The sequence below is a fragment of the Balaenoptera musculus genome, chromosome 9 (genome assembly GCF_009873245.2).
Source record: "Balaenoptera musculus isolate JJ_BM4_2016_0621 chromosome 9, mBalMus1.pri.v3, whole genome shotgun sequence".
Classification (NCBI taxonomy): Eukaryota; Metazoa; Chordata; class Mammalia; order Artiodactyla; family Balaenopteridae; genus Balaenoptera; species Balaenoptera musculus.
In genome coordinates this window covers 96,990,195-97,008,472 of record NC_045793.1, presented here as the reverse complement: position 1 = coordinate 97,008,472, position 18,278 = coordinate 96,990,195, and the positions used below count along the sequence as shown (strand labels likewise).

At 38.8% G+C, this 18,278-nt stretch overlaps 2 protein-coding genes across 2 annotated transcripts; one reads left to right on the top strand and one right to left on the bottom strand.

The window, feature by feature from the left end:
- Positions 1-1,763: 1,763 nt before the first annotated feature.
- Positions 1,764-6,072, bottom strand: MRPL32 (mitochondrial ribosomal protein L32). The gene is made up of 3 exons (XM_036862741.1): positions 5,913-6,072; positions 4,359-4,540; positions 1,764-2,223 (listed from the first exon to the last, which is right to left on the bottom strand). The coding sequence occupies exons 1-3, from the start codon at positions 6,040-6,042 to the stop codon at positions 1,969-1,971; spliced, it is 567 nt and encodes a 188-aa protein (XP_036718636.1). The 5' UTR covers positions 6,043-6,072; the 3' UTR covers positions 1,764-1,968.
- A 169-nt stretch (positions 6,073-6,241) lies between these two features.
- On the top strand, positions 6,242-17,189 carry PSMA2 (proteasome 20S subunit alpha 2). Its single transcript, XM_036863946.1, has 8 exons — positions 6,242-6,322; positions 9,936-10,012; positions 11,049-11,181; positions 12,602-12,724; positions 13,461-13,542; positions 15,045-15,118; positions 16,228-16,285; positions 16,373-17,189. The coding sequence occupies exons 1-8, from the start codon at positions 6,282-6,284 to the stop codon at positions 16,487-16,489; spliced, it is 705 nt and encodes a 234-aa protein (XP_036719841.1). The 5' UTR covers positions 6,242-6,281; the 3' UTR covers positions 16,490-17,189.
- Positions 17,190-18,278: the final 1,089 nt, after the last annotated feature.

Genomic DNA, 18,278 nt, shown 5'->3' with positions numbered 1-18,278 from the left:
TCCCAAACAAAACCTGGACCCCTCCTTCCAAAAGTAATCTGTCTCAACATCTTGACGACGCGGACAGGTAGGGATGAGATTCATCTCTACTGTTCAGAACATGAACGAATCAGTTACGTAAATGATTTTATTCAAACTCATGTGTTTTTTTTTCCTGAGAGTAAAAAAAAATGGAGGTATTAAGTGATATAATGTTATAAAGATAACTTTGTGGGGACAACCTCTTCAAAAAAAGTGATAGGCACTCTCCCTAATGACATGGCTTTCTGACATGAACCAGGTATCTGGTTTTGCTAATTTGGGGATGCATTTGATGTTTATCTGTCCACGAGTAGCAGACAGAAAAGTGGACCTGCCCACACATTCTCATTAGGTTCACCTGTGTAGCTTTCTGCTAAATCAGTGGACAATATGTTACCCAGACATACACTTTGCAACCTGTTAAGACAGTCAACTGAGAGGCTGAGTAGGCGGTGGAAGATTCAGGTGTGTACTTTTTAGCCTTAGCTTCCAAGTATACCTACCTGAAGTTCGACACTAGGCATTTCTAAGGTTTGTCAGAGTGAAAAATCAGTATCTGCAGAGGATTGCCTTAATAAGAATATGCAGACAACCAATTCCTCCAGAATCTGGTTTTTTTTTTATGTGTGGGTGGAGCTAAGTCTTAAAGAGCTATTTACTGGGACTCCGGTACTTTGGAAGATTTAAGGATTTGCTTTCACTGAATTGCACTCCAATATATCATCGATCTGTCCTATACCACGACATTGGTCACTTTACTTCTAGGAATGTTAACCTGGATGACCCCATCAGAGTCCTCATGAAGTCCCAGGGGCAAAACTTACCTTAGGCCTCAATACCAGGAGAGAGGTATACTTCTGGATTATGTGTCTTAACTTGTGGAGACTTATCAATGGACGTCCTTTTCAAGGCAAAACAAGTTCAGGGTTGAATTCACTGCCTAATTCTTGTAAGTACTCAGGCTACTGTAGCATGCATTTTGTTCTGAATATATCCCTGGGCTTTATCTTGTCTATTAATTTTCCATTCAACTATAATTCTTTTACTTTGTGTTTTAATATGCTATCTCACTTTTATTATTTTTTTCAACGAGGCAGGAAACAGCAAACCTTGGACTCAGGGTAGACACAGGAATGGGGGAAGGAGACGGAAATATGAAAGGAATTACGTTAAGTTAAAAAGGCCATTGCTACAGAGATAAATATGATGAAATGTGAAATAAACTAAAAGGTCATCCTAGAAGGAAAATGCAAGGGCAGGCCCCTCAGCACATTTTCTGTGTGCTACTGAATTCAATCACATCTCCTTTAAAAATATCTCTCTCCCCAGACTACAAATGAGCATCTAATGAATTCTGAATGTCATCTTGATTTAATGTGAAATGTCAAGAACTACTTCTAAGTAAATGAACATGTCTCCTATAAAGTGCCATACAAAGGCAATTTTAATTTGCTAAAACAAACAAACAAAAAACCCAAACAGAACGCACTTTTTCTTACTGCTACATCTACCATCTTAAAAAAGCGATACCCAGAATTTAAATAACCTATTTTCAGGTGTTACTTAAACAAAAGCATTTGTGTGAGTATTCTTGTAAGAAAAACCAGTGGCAAACAAACAAAACCAGAGCCCATACGCGTAATTCTGGCTACGAATTTAAAATTATGTTTTATTTTTCTGTCCTGAAAATTCTGTTTACTAAAACTTCATAGTATAGTAGAAACAGACACATAAATCCATTGAGCCTCTGCATAAACAAACATTTTCAGACTTTACTCCTGATGCATTCTTCAAATTACCCGCAAAAAACTAACTGCTTATAAAGAATGTTTTAGGCTATGCTGATGATTTAAAAACAAGCACACAACCAACATAAAAACAAAGAATCTCCCTCTTTCTCAGGAGAAACGTCTTATGTGAAGTTATCCTCTCGAAACACGTTTGGTGTCAATTCTGGGTGAACCAGGAAGGCCGCTTCCGTGCTCGCTCAATGATCCTCTTGCCCTGATCTTGCTTGGAGGGTGTCTCCCCCAAGTACAGCACCATGGTCTCCACGGTAGGAGCCTTGAAAGGGCCTCCCTCTTGCTTCCCTATCTGTCGTCTGATTTCCGCTGTCTCTTTACACACCTTCTCATAGCAATAGCCACAGAGGACGTGTTTCTGTTTCAGGTGACCACATTCAGGACAAACGTCTATATTGTTCTTTAAAAAAAACCAACCAAACAAAAACATTTTAACAAGAGGCAACATCACGCACACATCATCACTGACAGGAATGAGGCTTATATGGAAACTTTCTTGGAATGTCCATGCCGCACAAGGTCACAGGACCACCCAGTTCAACCTCATTTTAATAGGGAAACTGAGGACACACACTGATTTGAATCAGTAGAAAAACTGGGACTAGAACTCAGGTCTGCCGACTTTGAATCTGGTACATTTTTACTGAAATACAACAGTCTTATTATGTGAAACGGTACTCCATTCCCCCATCCTCAAAAACTAAACATCTGATAAGGAGCCCATCAACACACTGGGGTGATCCACACAGCCAGCATCTTAAATAAGACACCAAGGTAAAGGGAATTCACTTTTCCTTTCAGTCTATCCTGGGAAGAACAAGAAGATAAACACATTACGAGTTGGCTTCCCCTGGTCATCAGAGTGTAATTCAAATTCCTGTGTGAAGTATAGCTGGTATGTGGTGTGAGTTTTCTTCCTATAAATGAACGCTGATTATTCCTTAATGTAAAACTCCCTATATATTACAATTTGAGGGTATTTTCATGAGTTTGATATGTCTACCCAACTTTAATAAGACAACTCTAACCTCTAAAGAAGTCCTTTCATTGTGTTCTAAAGGTAGGTTTGAAATATAAAGAAAAATAGTAAATGGGAACATCAAAGAAACTCTGAGCACTTCCGAAGATTAATCTACAAACATCTGTGAGGCAGACGACAAAAAGAACTCCATTTTCTGAAAGAAACAAAAAACCTTGCAAATCATTTGCCTCACCGACTTCTCATCTTACTCCAATACCTGGAAAACTGGATCGCACATCCAACTTCGAGGTATGGAAAAAATACCCACCGTCAGTTGGTGCCCTTTTCCTAACAAATCCCTCAGCATAACACACTATATGTAGCAGAAAACAATTCACCAAAGGAAATGAATGCACAAGACGAGAGCTATTCTTTTCCCTCAGAAAAAACAAAGTCAGGGAAGTCAAGTAACAGATCTCATTCCTAAACTCTTAAATTCTCTCAACCAAACTGTATGAATTACTGGTGCCTCAATTAATGAAGTATTTTTCAATTGCACATTTTAAGTCTGGTCCCAACTGCAACTCAATAATACTTTAGAGTTTAAGTTCTAAGGGTTTGGTTTAATACTGAACGTGGAGGCTCATGAAAGTCCATTTTCTGTCCTTGAGTTCCATCTGTACTGCCCCACTGCTGGGGAATGCCGTGGAGTAAACAGGAACTCAAATCACAGCTGTTAAAGCCATAAATAAACAGATCAAAAGTAACAAACGCTAAAATTTTTGTTACTAGATCAATGAAGAAAGTGCACCCATGGGACGTGGTTGGGGGGGTGAGGGAGAAGGAGTGCTGAGATCTAGAATTGTCTGCGGATAGGAACACACACAAAAAAAGTTTCAAGAGAAGAATGTGACTTCAATAGGAGACTGCTAGGGTTCAAATCCTGGCTTCCCCTTTTAAGTCTGGGACCACAGGCAAGCTCTTTTTGCCTCAGTTTCTTCATCCTAAAACTGAGCAAAACAGTATTTACTCTGGAGGGTCGTTGTGAGGATATGATGAGAAAGTTCATGTAAAGCGCTTAGATATATCATCAGCACTTAATAGATATTAGCTATTTTTATTACTTATCTAAGTATTTTCCTTCACAGTATCTTATTGGATACAGTGAAGAACAGAATAAATCTGTAAGGGCTAGTAAAACCCCATAATCGAATAGATCTATGCTTCTGACTTTAATTTTAGGGTCTGCCATAGTTAAAATGTTTATTCATATATGGTTCAAAATCACACAGCTCAGGACGGGCACAGCTCATAATACAAAAGTCACATAGACTCTTAACAACCCAGCCCTCTGTCCAGACTCTAAACTCCCTCCTTGACTGTGTTCCCAAGACTTAGGCTACAAGATAGTAGATACACACATACATAATGACAATATTGTATTTAATTTAGGCCAGAGGAAGGTAGACATGTAAGATCTGAAAATAATTCACTCATGGGTTATGTGAATTAACCAAGAGAATATGCAGTGGTGGACATGAGAAAAAGCACACCCACAAAAATCACCACATTACCTTAACTTTAATAAGCTTATGAGGGTTTCTTCTCCTACACCTGTTAACTTCAATGCTGCGTCTGTTTTTGGGAGCTGCCATCCAAAAGATGCTCTCCAAAAAGCTGGAAATCTCCTTACTTCCATTGGTATCATTTGCTGGTTCAGTAAATATAGCTGGACCTCGGATCGCTAATGCTGGTCCTACAAAACAAACATGGAGATACAGAATCAGTTTCTAACTTCTAAATGACCATTTACAAGTATCATTCTCCTTAACAATCAACAATGATATATCAAAAGGCACATATAACTTAAAATATTACATTCAACAGGCATTTAACAGGAAACCTTAGTAGCTATTGAAATATAGTAAAGCTCATACGTAAAGTAATTTTAAAGAACACAGAATTTTTCTTAGTGGCACCTGCTTAAATGAATCGGTTAAATTCTACCAAGAGTTTCTCATAATACAGAACTCAGGGGTTTAGTAGTAAACATGAATAAATCTAAGCTTGAGATTTCCAAAATCCACTTCCTACTGGCACTGAGATAACTGTTGATTGCCCTTTTATGTTATATTCAAATTGGGTTAGCTACTCAGTCATATCCTGGTAGGCCCTTTAAGTCACTTCGTTCTTCCTAATATTTAATCTCAATCCCCGTCAGTTCTCTAAGGAAAAGAACTAGCTCGTCACTCTTTGTAGAATATTAATTTATTTATGTGACCATCAACATTTCACTTTTGTTTTTTAAATTGTTTATAAAATCAGAGAGATTCCTTTACCCTCTCTTTGCTATATTCCTCAGACTTGCAAAAGTTCTTTTGACTTTAGAAACTCTTAAAAATATACAAAGCTGTCTAACACTTAACAACTGGTATTCCTTTTCAATATATCTAAAAGTATTGCTATGCATAGCCTGATGTAATAGCGCAGGCTCTGGAAGGTGTGTGTGACCTTGAGACCTTTCTGAGCCTACTTTTTCATTTGAAAAGTGGAGACACCTAATGCGATTGTTGTGGAGATTATCTCAGGAAGCATATGTAGGCTTTGACATATAGGGGGCTCACGGTTCAGACTGCCTGGGTATTATCATTAATATGTTCGTGATACCTTGGAAATCGAGTGGAATGTAAATGTCAAAGCTATGACAATTTCAACAACCAAGACACTTCCCTTTAAAATTAGTTTCCGGGGAAAACATGGGATCCGGATTCAACTGCACAAAGCTCAAACGCCACAGAGAGCAAATTGCTTTAGGGGGTGGGATGACTGGAAAAGAAAGATAAGAGAATCTAGATAGTGGCGTCCCTTGATGCTAAGCTAATGCGCTTCGGCTACATTCTGTGTACGAATGGGACGATAAGAGGACTTTTTTCCCTTTACAGTCTTGGGGGACTGGGGAGCAAAACCAGGTGTCTCTTGTTTCTAAGTAAGTGAATGTCCGGGACAACGTCCCCTACGCGTGGGCGAAGATCAGGACGCGGGAGCAGGGCAGAGTACGAGCGGTGCCCACCACTCTGCCTGGGGTCCCCTCCCCACCCCCCTTCTCCACGGAGGCTTTCCTTACGTACCCCATTGAGGACTGGGAAAGCCTGGCCGGCTCTGCCGAAGTTTCCGCTGCAGTTGCTCCCAAAAGTTCCGGAAGAGTCCCTGGGCTGCGGGCCACAGCAGAACCTTCAGCATCAGCATGGGAGGCGCCATGTTGCTCGCCCGAAAACCACTCCCACCGGACCGCTGGGTCCCGCCCCTACCTCGAGCATGCGCACACACGCAGAATCGGGCAAACGCGCACCTGGAACTACAACTCCCAGCATGCCCCTGAAGCGGCTCTGCCTTTCCTCCAATCAGAGAGAGGGAAAGGAAGGCGCGGGGAGGGGAAATGAAAAGAAACGGGCCTCAGTGCGCATGTGTGCGGATGTGCGCTGGGTCTTCGGGTAAAGATGGCGGAGCGTGGTTACAGCTTTTCGCTGACTACATTCAGGTATGGAAGGGGCCCCGGAGGTCCTCCCCGTAACCGAGGTTGCAGGAACTTTGCTGACCCGGTTTTTACCGTCCTGGTCTCTGGCTTGGTGCTTCCGGAGGGCCCAGTCGGGAATGGGGGTGGAAATGCGACTTTGCAAAGTCATTTGCAGGGCCCTCCCGCGGCCTGGGGAGCAGTAGTGCCTGGGGGCCGTGGGAACGCGAGTCGGGGGGGTCCGGGGCGACCTTGACGCTGCTGGAGGTTGAGGCCCTCACCCAGGGATTTTCTTTAGCTTTGGAGATTAGGGAAGAAAGCAGCTTTGCATTAGCTGTCTCCGGGTGTCCCGTTCAGAATTCAAGATTTCCTTCCTGACCGAAGTAGTCCTGATTCGGGAGTTTCTGGAGCTCGGAATCTTGGTCAGACCTATGGGGTCCCTTTTTCTCGGAAAGCCCTAACTTTACAGTTTGGTCCGAGTCTTAGTCTCCATTTGGCACTAATGTCTCTCGAAACCTCTTCCCGCTTTCGTTTTCTTTGGTGCCCCTACTGGAAGCTTAAGGACTGAAAGTTAAAGCGTTATTTATCTTTCTATCCTCTAGTCTTTGTAGGCGCCAAACTACTAGGCTACGTTTGCGTTTTGGCTATTATTTTGGGAAGGGGATATATTTACTTAAAAAAAAGATTGTAGGCTTTTTTATTTTAGAACAAGTAGATAAGTATATTTTTCAAAATAAACTTGAGTTAAACTATCATCATTCCCAATGTAAGAAAACCGTCACCAAAGGATTTAATAAATCGACCGGGGAAGGATTCAGTTTGGCCATTTTCCTACAGACCAGTGATGCCCCGTTTAATTAAAATGTATTCTTATCTGACTGCTGAAGGCGAGCCGCATCTGACTTGTTGAGGACTTTCTCTGTGTGTGGAGCTTAGTCCATCTCTTTGGGCTACCATCTGTGATAAATGGTATCTCAACACCTTACAGATGAGCTAACCACAGCTCAGGCAAATTAAATAACTCGTCCCTGGTCATAGGTGAGTAGCTGAGTTAACATTCAGACTGGGTTCTTTCTGACGATAAATTTAATACACTTTCCATTACTGTGCGACGTCTTCTTAAAATGCTAAAATACCTCTCTTTTAATAAAAGATCTCATCATATACAACAATAGGGAGCAATGTTTGCCAAGTAGTCAACTGTTCATATTCGTGAACAAAGCAAACCTGGACCTTTATTTTTAAGAGAGTGTAATCCTAGTGGAGCTGAAACATAAAACAACCATATGTTGTTATCAGGGACTGAATCTTTCTATAATAAATTTCCTTATTAAAACATACTCTTTTGTTTTTTAACATGATAGTGCATTTCTGTTTTAGATTTAAAAATTTGTTTCTAGCCTGTTGTACTCAGAGTTAAACTACTAAAGGTGGAATGACAAGAGACTATACTATAGGAGGTGTTCTTGAGGATTACATTTAGTTGGGGATATTGACAATAAGTGGATAAACAAATGGGTGCCTACTAATGCATTCTGAAGAATGTTTTTCCTTTACTCAGGAATTTTTATCAAGAGAGGGAGAAAGAAGGAACAAAACTTTAGATTGGGTAGTCAGGAAAGACCAGTGTTCTGGGGGACTGAAAGACGAAAAGGAGCCAACTATTTGAAGATTTAGGGGTAGAGAGAGTTGCAGACAGAGGGAAGAGCATGTATGAAAGTGCCAAAGTTGAGAAGGACCGAGCTGATAAGAAGGCCAGTGTATTAGAGTATAATGAGCAGAGAGTTAGCGTGGGTCAGGCCAATTTTGCAGGGCCCTGTAGGCCAGAGTAAGGAGCTTTTATTGTAAGTGAACCAAGAAGTTATTATAGGATTTAAATGGGGAATGACATGGTACAAAAGTAACTCCGGGTGGGGGAATGGAAGTAAGAATGGAAAAGATGAAAACTAGTTAGACGGCTATTTCAGTTATCCCTGGTAGAGAGGCTGGTGCTTTGGAATTGGGTAGTGGCATGATTGAATACAAAGACGGTTGATAGCTCGGTGAGCTCACAGGTTAGTGAGCTTTCATACAGAAAGATGCAATGATAGAAGTGTATATGTGTGATTATGGCAACAGAAGGAAAGCTAACTTTAAGTTTACCTAATCCTTTAAAATGTCCCCAGAGGTATTTGAACTAGGTATAGAAGAATAATTGAAAGCTGGATGGACCCAGAAAGTCATGATATGATTATCGAAATAGGGACCATTAAAGGAAAACAAGTACAGCCTAATTTAAAAAATTTAAATGCTTATTGCTGTTATTCTGCTCAAGTCAGCTAATTTTGTCATTTAACAGTCTTTAAACTGCTGCCCCTAGGCTTATTCCTTAAATAGGTCTAGATGTGTGTCTGTCAGTCATATGAACCTGGTCATAGGCTGTGTGTTGGAGTACTGACTGAACAGAGCTTACACTTTGTAAATGTTGAAAAAGTAATTCAAGTGTGATGAATCTTAGCCAAAGAGGAAGCATAGGACAGTATAGGTATGAGTGTGTGGGATTCAACCTAGTGTGGGTGGTCAGGGCAGCTTCCCTGAGGACATGACATTTCTACTGAGGATTGGAGGATGACTTGGAAGGAGTTCACCAGACAGTGGTGAAGTGCATTGCAGACAGAGGGATTAGCTTGTCAGAGGGGTTTTTGAATGTTAAGAGTAGTTGTGTGTCTGGAGCAAGGTGGGATGGTGTGAGTTGAGACTTGAGTGACAAAGAGAGTATCTATAATTTTATGAAGATAAAACAGATGATCTTCTGAAACTGAAGATTATATTTTCAGTAGTAGACTGGAGATGTGGACCTAGTTGTGTGTAACTCTGGACACATTACTTTCATTCAAGGACTTTGTCAATAAAATAGAAAGGTTGGTGACATTTATAGTAATTGTTCTAACTCAACAGCAAGATCGAAATAAAATGTGACCTAAAAAGCCAGTTTGGACCTAGCTAGCATTTGGCTGCCAAACTCATGGAACCAGAAATGTTAGGTATAACCAGCTCACGGCATCTCGAAATAGTTTTGTATTATAAAGCAAATACTTTGTTGTGACTGATATCTAGGTTTTATGTCTTAGGCCATGTCTGCTTTATAAAATGTTTAACTCCACCCACATGGATTGTTTGCTGTTATTTGGTATTTAACAGACACATACATGTTCTTAATAATATTACTATTTGGTATTTACTTGCTGCTTATTTTGTGCCAGGAACAAAAGGCATCACTTCATTTAATCTTCACAACAACCTTTGAAATATTGATAGGTAACTACTATACTACTATTATCCCCGTTTCACAAATGAGAAAACTGAGACACAGAGAGGTTAAGTAATTTGCCCAAAGTCACAAGGTTGGTAAGTGGTGAAAGGCAACAGTAATGATGCTGCTTTAAGTGGCAGACAAGAAAAAACAACCTAAGGAAAGAGATTAGTGTAACACTATGAATAAACTTAGTTTCCGTACAACTTCATGATAAATTTTCAAAGCCCAGCTATTCCTTGGTGCTTGATTAATGGATTTGGCCTATTTACCTGCCCTTTCTCAGAGGTGTTCCTCTAATAAGTATTTGAGAGTGTGAATTTAGCAATACCTTTGTTTCTCTTTAAGCCCGTCTGGTAAACTTGTCCAGATTGAATATGCTTTGGCTGCTGTAGCTGGAGGAGCCCCTTCAGTGGGAATTAAAGGTAATTAAATGCTTCATTCATTTCAGATCCTGTTATTAGTTGTCATAATGTGTTCTTTTGGAATTAATAGGTAATTAATGTAAAAGTAAATAGCTGTGGCAGCATAATTTTTTAACAGTTCTTTTTGGGTTTTTTTGTTTTATAAATTTATTTATTTATTTATTTTTGGCTGCGTTGGGTCTTTGTTGCTGCACGCGGGCTTTCTCTAGCTGCGGCAAGCAGGGGCTACTCTTTGTTGCGGTGCGCAGGCTTCTCATTGCGGTGGCTTCTCTTTGTTGCGGAGCATGGGCTCTAGGCGCATGGGCTCAGTAGTTGTGGCTCGCAGGCTCTAGAGCGCAGGGTCAGTAGTTGTGGCACACGGGCTTAGTTGCTCCGCGGCACGTGGGATCTTCCCAGACCAGGGCTTGAACCCGTGTCCTGAGTTGGTAGGCGGATTCTTACCCACTGTGCCACCAGGGAAGTCCCAACAGTTCTTTTTGTTAATCTACAGTATTTTGATGTTTAAAGAAAGTAATAAGCCAAAGAGATGATTAATTTTTTTTTTTTTCAAAATAAATATAGCACCTTTATCTATTGTGATAACCCACAAATAGTCTTTCCTATTCAGAAAACTGAGTATTCTTTTGTTTTTTCCACTGATTATGTATCGCTGTTCTCTGGCAGTTTTTATTCTTCCCATAACTTAGAAAAGGTTAATCATAAAACTTAAAGATAACTTATAAAAAACATATCATTGGCTGTAAAATTTCAGATTATTAGAACAATAGGCCAGGTAGGCAGAATTCCGTTATTTTAAAACACATGGACTCTTTCTTAAGAAAAGTTGTGTAATACCTTTAGCTGAGGGATTTCTTAGTACAATACAGATGACCATTGAGGGAAAGTTGATTTACCATTCCTTGGGTAATTTTAATATAGAAATCCAGAAGAAAAGGTTTTATAAATAAGAAAAGGAGTTTGGCTGAAATGCTTCCACAACTAGAAAACTGTTGAAGCAGAGTCTTTAAATAACATTTAAGTCTTTTTTTTTTTTAAGCTGCAAATGGTGTGGTCTTGGCAACTGAGAAGAAACAGAAATCCATTTTGTATGACGAGCGAAGTGTCCACAAAGTGGAACCAATCACCAAGCATATAGGTTTGGTGTATAGCGGCATGGGCCCAGATTACAGGTACCTTGTACCCTTTATTCTTTTTCTCACCATCTCATGAATTCCTTGTAATCTGTACTTTGAGGAGAAAAATCAAAGGATGTTTTTCCTTTAACCTCCCAACTTCTCATCGTTGGCAGCTGAACTTAGTTTGCCAGTATGAGACAGACTGGGGCTTATTTGAAGGAGAAGAACTCAGTGCCACTCAGTTGTAAAAGAGGAGATGGATACAGTACTTACCCTTCTCATCTCTGTTCAGTGGTTTTCCCTTCTGGTCATAATCCCTCTTCTACCATCCAGGGGCTCAGCAAGGGCTTTGCTGTTCTCTAAATGTACTTTCAAAACAACAAAAGCAATACATGTTATAATAAACTATATTTTTTAAAAGTTGTCAGACAGCAAAAGAAAGCATACCATCCAGAGTTAACCTCATTTTATTTATTTCTGTTTTTAGCAAAGGGACAGAATTCTCAAAAGGCCACTGAATGACAGCCAGTCCGGATCCAGATGTTTATATAATCACTCCTTTGGTATTTCACAGGAAGAGAGTAATCCTGTTACATCAGGGTACCAGCAGGTTTAAAGAGACTGGCAGCTTTCTGTTTGTCATTTAAGAAGCAAAAGGAATATTATTACTTCATTCTTGGTTTTGTGGAGCAAGATAGGTAGAGCCAAAATTTCATGAGTTAGAAAAGCACCAGTGTCACTGGCACGTGATCCGGCTTCACTGCAGTGGATCCTGTTACCACGGCACGGAAGGGAGACTGCAGTGTCCTAGCACGCACAGAATAACTGACACCACAGGAGTATTGTTCAGAGGGGTAACGTGCAGAGCTCAGATTAGTACACGAGCAGGTAAAGGTGAATCCTGCTTCTTTTGCTAGTATATTTAATTGTTACACTTTTGACAAATTTTACATTATTTTAAGTTATAATTAGTTTCACGTTGTTCATTAATCTCTGGAGGGTACTCTTTGAAGTCCAGTCTGTGGAACAAGATTGAGGCAGAGTGAGAAAAATATGCCTGAACACGTGTGTGTGTGCATATTAGCCTGTTGCCTGGAGTGAAATATAAAAAGACAAGGTGCCTGCCCTTGGGATAAGGGGGGCACAATCTTGAAGACGCTGTAGTGAGATACAAAGTTCTTGCGTACGCTAGAGCCATGGCTGCTAAGCTGATGGGCACCCCCCAGTCCATAGTTTCCTTCCTTTTGCCTTGTTCTTGTTCACCTATGGTCTATCTCCTCAGTGATGCTCTGAAACTTTCTTGTAAATTAACCATAATCGGATGTAAGAACAAGACTGGCTTAGAGCTAAGAGCTACTATTAGAGATACGTGTCAAACTTGTGCTATAGGTATATGCCTATAGAAGGAGAATGAGTCTTTAGATAGTAAAGCATCTGAATTTTAATTAAATCGTATTTCTTTTCTGTTTGTCAGAGTGCTTGTGCACAGAGCTCGAAAACTAGCTCAACAATACTATCTTGTTTACCAAGAACCCATTCCCACAGCTCAGCTGGTACAGAGAGTAGCTTCCGTGATGCAAGAATACACCCAGTCAGGGTAGGTTGATTTTATTACTTGAAATGTGTCATGAATTAGAAGAAAAATCGTTTTATGAGTAGATGTATTTTTTTTGAAAAAGAGGGCTTAGTATTCCTATATTTCCTTAATCAGTGAAGAAAATCACTATGATGAACATTTCTGATCTTAACTGGACCCGAAATATTTTTTTAAAGAGAAAATGGGAATGTTTTCTTGCTGTTCGTATAGTAGCAGAAACCAACTTCTAGATAAAGTCCTTTTGCTAGTAATTAAAACATTTCTGTATGGGCAGACAGTCATTGCTTCTTCCAAATTTATCTTCTAACCAGAAATGATTGTAAGCACATGATGAAAGCAATAACTCTTGGACACATCCGTGTTTATTTAATTCCAGTGTTCTTGAGCTTGGGTGTGAACACGGATGAGGTAGCTGCTGATTTGTAAAGCCAGTGGAAAAGCTGCGTTTGTTGAAATGTGCCATTTTGTTAGGACACTGTTACTCCACACTTACTAACCCCGATGTTTGTATCAGTCCATTTACCAAAATGATTTGACTGTCTTTCCTCAGTACCGTAAAGAAAATCCATTTTGAATTGATTTGTTTAGAATGGTGTTAAATACTTTTTAAGGAACTTAGAAGTCTAATTCGGTTTACCTGATCGCTTGCTTTACTTGAGGGTTTTAATAAATTCTTAGCTTAGGTTGACTTTAACACCATGAAGATGGCAAATAATTTTCATTTCTCTCTCTTCAGTGGTGTTCGTCCATTTGGAGTTTCTTTACTTATTTGTGGTTGGAATGAGGGACGACCATATTTATTTCAGTCAGATCCATCTGTAAGTATCATTAGATGTATTTGAGGGATTTGTTGAAGGGCTCTTTGAATATCTAGTAAAAATAGAAGCCATAAAAAGCTTAAAAATTAGAGTATTTTCTCTTTTTGTTTTTCATTTGGGCTTTAGAAGTAGTATATATTCACTTACACGTTTAAAATGTTGGTAATTCAGTCTTCTGATAAAGAAGCTACTTTAGTTCTGCCCCCCGGTCTTCTTCTGGTATGTTGCTTGACTTCACATACCTTGAATGATTAGTTGAAATAGTTGTGATCAAGTCTCTTTGAATCTGTGGAATTCTTTTACTTTTAAAAAATTATAATTAAAGCTAAGGGTCTGGGTGGGGGCAGTGCCCTTTGCAGTCAGTTTAATCTTGGGGCTGACTTCAGTGGGACTTTTCCTATACAAATATTGATGTCCGTCTTGAGTTCGATGTTTTGCAAAATGGGTGAGTTGTCTGCTCTAAAGCAGAAGACTGGTGTTCAGGTTAGCAGGTGTCTGTAGAGGGTACCACTCCTCCACATGTGTCTCACATCTGTCACTCATGTTTGCTGTAGGGAGACCTGGAAGAAAAAACTCGTGATTAGAAACTGATCTTTCGTAGTTTATAGATCACTAGATAACGGCAAGTTCACTCAATTCAAACTAGGTTTGTAATCTGAAAAGGCAAAAAAAAAAAAAAGTTTGGTTGTTACTTAAATCAGAAAAATTAAGGATTTAGGGAACTTTGACAGTGTCTGTTACCCCCTATCTGAGCTTCTGAAGCTGAATGACAAGCTCCCTTACCTTCCTTTCCCGTGGGTGGCAGAGCCAGCGTCACTGGCATCCAGCTTTCACCTTTTGCCCTTTTTCCCCTGTTGTGTCTAAAAGGCAGTTGTTTCTTTTAAAATATGTTTGGTTTGTTTCTTTCAGTGTGTGTATGTGTGTGTATGTATTTTTTCAATAGGTGAGTCATGTTATATACAACATACTGCTGCTGCTTTCATTTAACATTAGATTACAAAATATCAACACCTTTGAAAAATTTTAATGCAAAGCTGTGTCTTTTTCATTTATTCGCTGATGATGATGAAGAACTAGTCACCATTTTTCAGATATATATGACAGATTTCTAGAGCCCTTCAATCCTAGTAAGCTACAATATTACTTTTGATTATTTGCTCTAAGTTACCCTCAGTTTCTTTTTTTTTTACATAAATTTTGTACAATAAGTTGCACATATTTAAAGTGTACAATTTGATGGGTGTTTGATGTATGTAAATGCCTGAGAAAACCATCACTACAGTGAAGATGCTGGACTTCGCCATAACCTCCAAAAGTTTCTTCATGCCTTTTTGTTATTTATCCCACTAACGTATTTTATGATGTATTCCGTTGCATTCCAGTAAATATTTTGTGACCTTAGAAGTTAGAGACGAATTATTGAACTGAGACATAAATGTCAGCATCCTAAGTAATTAGGTTAATGATTTAAAATGTTCTTTTCCTCTTCCCTTCGTGACTAGGGAGCTTACTTTGCCTGGAAAGCCACAGCAATGGGAAAGAACTATGTGAATGGGAAAACTTTCCTTGAGAAAAGGTGGGCTCATAAAACTAGATTCATTAGCAAACTTACTTTACAGTTTTCAGCTCTCTTTAAATAATATCATGAATCTAAACAAATTTGTTGTATGACTGTGTATTCAAGCCTATGTACCTGATAGAACAAACAAACTTTTCTCTACTCTGGCTCCCCGGCCTTCAATATATTAAGTGGTAATATTCATTTCTTACGAACTTCTCTTTCTGTATTCTCATGCTTTTTTTCCTAAATATTATTTATTTTTTTACTTCATTTTTCCTACTATCTCAAAAAAAAAAAGAAAGACCATTGGATTTGGAGTAAAAAAATTGGGGAGGAAAATTTTTAAATGATTTAAGTGATAACAGTTTACATTTTGACAATTACAAAAAGAAAAAACTGTGAAGCCAAACCTGGTGTTGATGGTGGATTAAAGTTGTGATGTATGTACTTGATAAAAAGTGGAGCGATATGTAAAAATCTGTCCTGCCAGCACAGCAGACTGCTCTCACTTACTTCCAGCTGTATTCTAGACTCAGCATTATTGTAGCCCACCAAAAAATGTCCTACATTTTGAATGGGAAGAGTTCGCAATTGATTTTAACCACCAAATGAACCTTCTCAGTACATTTTCACATCATATTCATGTTAAGATTATTTAAAAATCTTAAAGACTCGGGATTAATTGGTAAATTTAAATAAGCTTAGGATCTTAAAGCAATTTTTTTTCCTTTTACATATTAGTGAGTCTTCCAAACATAAAAAACATAAGAAATTTTAGCAAAAGTCTGATTTCTCTGCTTTATTTTTATAAATTGTTATAATATTGCCACCACACTCTGATTGTATTAAAATGTTTATACTTAAGGAAGTTTCCTAAAATAAACTCACGTTAGGGTTACACTCTTCATGATATCGGGAATGCACACCAAATAATTGTCAATTTCTTATCTGGGGGCAGCTAGCTCAGTGAGGTGACGTAAAGAATTAATCTGTAACTTAATATTTTTAAGAGTGTTTTAGATGTTTAAAAAAATCTTACGCTGTTGCTATCATTGTGTTTACATAGTCATAAATAATGTTAATAGTGCCGTAAATCATTGGGTTTTTTTCAAAAAATTCTTCAGATATAATGAAGATCTGGAACTTGAAGATGCCATTCATACAGCCATATTAACCCTAAAGGTTAGTTCAGTATCTAACAGTTGGATTTGTAGTGACTGTATAATTAACTGCTTGGAAAATTCAAATTTTTCCCTCCCTCTTGATCAGGAAAGCTTTGAAGGGCAGATGACAGAAGATAACATAGAAGTTGGAATCTGCAATGAAGCCGGATTTAGGAGGCTGACTCCAACTGAAGTTAAGGATTACTTGGCTGCCATTGCATAACAATGAAGTGACTGACAATCTGGAATTTCAGATAACCTCTCTACTTAAACATGTTTAAAGTATGTTTTTGTTTTGCAGACTTTTTGCATACTTATTTCTACATGGTTTGATGGACTGATGTTTTTAAAATGAGACTTATAAATCATAATAAACCATTAAATTCAACTTCCTGCTTTTTAGGAATTAGTAAAATTTTAACATAGTTATATCCTGCTTTTCATCACAGTTGATTTCTGGAAACTACATTACAAAGCAGAATGGTGAAACTGTCTTTAGTCCTCATGCAGTTTGGGTTAAGTCAAATCTTGTTACTCTGTTTGCTGTCAGATGTCTGCTTCAGTAAAGCAAAATGCTGATTTCGGTAAACATCACTGCTTTTAGAGCTGGGAGAATCTGCAAACTTTCATGGATTCTGAGACAAGGTGGAAGCATAGATGTTTTTCAGGCACCATTAAGTGTGGGTCAGTGAAACCCTAGGATGCTCTGTGAGATTGCACTGGAGCTGCCAAGAGTGTTAAGCCAAACAGTCTCCTATAGGAGATATATTATGTACATACATAAAAAATGGTGTGCTAGTTCCTGTTGGCTTTTCCATCACAAGTAGGTAAATGTATTTAAAAAGAGCCCCCTAGAATCTACTAAATCTTTTTAACTCAAGGATGAACGTGAGTGCTGGAAATAAAATACTAATACTTAAATGTCAAAATTATGGCTTAAGTCTCTCCCTCGTACATGTAATCTCAGTGTAATCAGAACCTTCACTGCAAATTAAGGCTCATAGAAGCAAGCAGATAATGGGGTATCTGAAGCCTGTTTTCATTATATGTGAAGGCATAGCACTTAGTTTTCTTTTTTGGTTTTTTAAGGCATCATAGGATAAGAGAAATCATGACATTAGTCTTGCTTACAGAACATAGAGTTTATGAATGTCACTGTTCTTACCAACAAAGAGATTGTGGGCATTTCTGTGATTTAAATGTGGCTCAAAACATCTTGATTATGATCTAGCCAAGTTTAGTCTCTTTAGGCAAGAGCCTTATCTTGGAGCATTTTTGTCAGGATTCCCAGTTCTACCCACTGTCACTGTAACTAACACCCCTGTAGTGGCTGAAGCGTTATGATGGGAGATGGGAGATACCAACTTGACCTATTTCTAGACATTTGTCTTGAAGACCTCATTTAACATAACAGTCTCTCCTCATCAGCTCTTCGTACATTGTGAATCCAGCACGCTAGAAGGAGAACTTAGTGTTAAAAAGGAATGGTTTTTGGAGTTAGGTCTCAACTCTCCCACTTAACTGGCCGAGTGACTGCACAAAGTAATTATCTCAGAGGGTTTTCTCAGGACTAAACTTGATTATGCAAGTGAAAGGCCTGGCAAGGTTAATGGTTAAATACCCCATAAGTTTTAGCTCCTTTGAGCTTGCTTAGGCTCTCTCTAATGTCCAATATTAAGAAGCCAGAGGAATGCCAAAATTCTACAAAATCAAAGAAGGGAAGACTAAAGGCATTTTTATTTAGGACAAAAAGAAAGCACGTGGAGGTTCTTATTGGGTGCTAACACAGTAAGTCCTATGGAATAGAGAGAGGAAGAATTAGCTGAAGCAGATCTGTGTCCAGGTTCTATTCTCTGCCTCTTGACCCATTAAGTACAAAGCCCAGTTCAGCTGAAGCTGCCTAGAACTCCCTTGGTTTTCAGTTTGTTCTTTTCACTGACCTTAATTTTCAGTTGTCCCCTTTTGTTCCAGTTCTTGGGAAACTCAAGTTTTTGGTCTGACAACCCATTATG

Bases quoted from the DNA above. Each gene is read 5' to 3' on its own strand.
- MRPL32 (XM_036862741.1), bottom strand. From the start codon at position 6,042: ATGGCGCCTCCCATGCTGATGCTGAAGGTTCTGCTGTGGCCCGCAGCC. The intron at 4,541-5,912 runs GTACGTAAGGAA...TTTGTTTTGTAG, and splicing joins CTTTCCCAGTCCTCAATGGG to GACCAGCATTAGCGATCCGA. The intron at 2,224-4,358 runs GTAATGTGGTGA...TTTTTTTTAAAG, and splicing joins ATAAGCTTATTAAAGTTAAG to AACAATATAGACGTTTGTCC.
- PSMA2 (XM_036863946.1), top strand. From the start codon at position 6,282: ATGGCGGAGCGTGGTTACAGCTTTTCGCTGACTACATTCAG. The intron at 10,013-11,048 runs GTAATTAAATGC...TTTTTTTTTAAG, and splicing joins CCCTTCAGTGGGAATTAAAG to CTGCAAATGGTGTGGTCTTG. The intron at 16,286-16,372 runs GTTAGTTCAGTA...CCTCTTGATCAG, and splicing joins CAGCCATATTAACCCTAAAG to GAAAGCTTTGAAGGGCAGAT.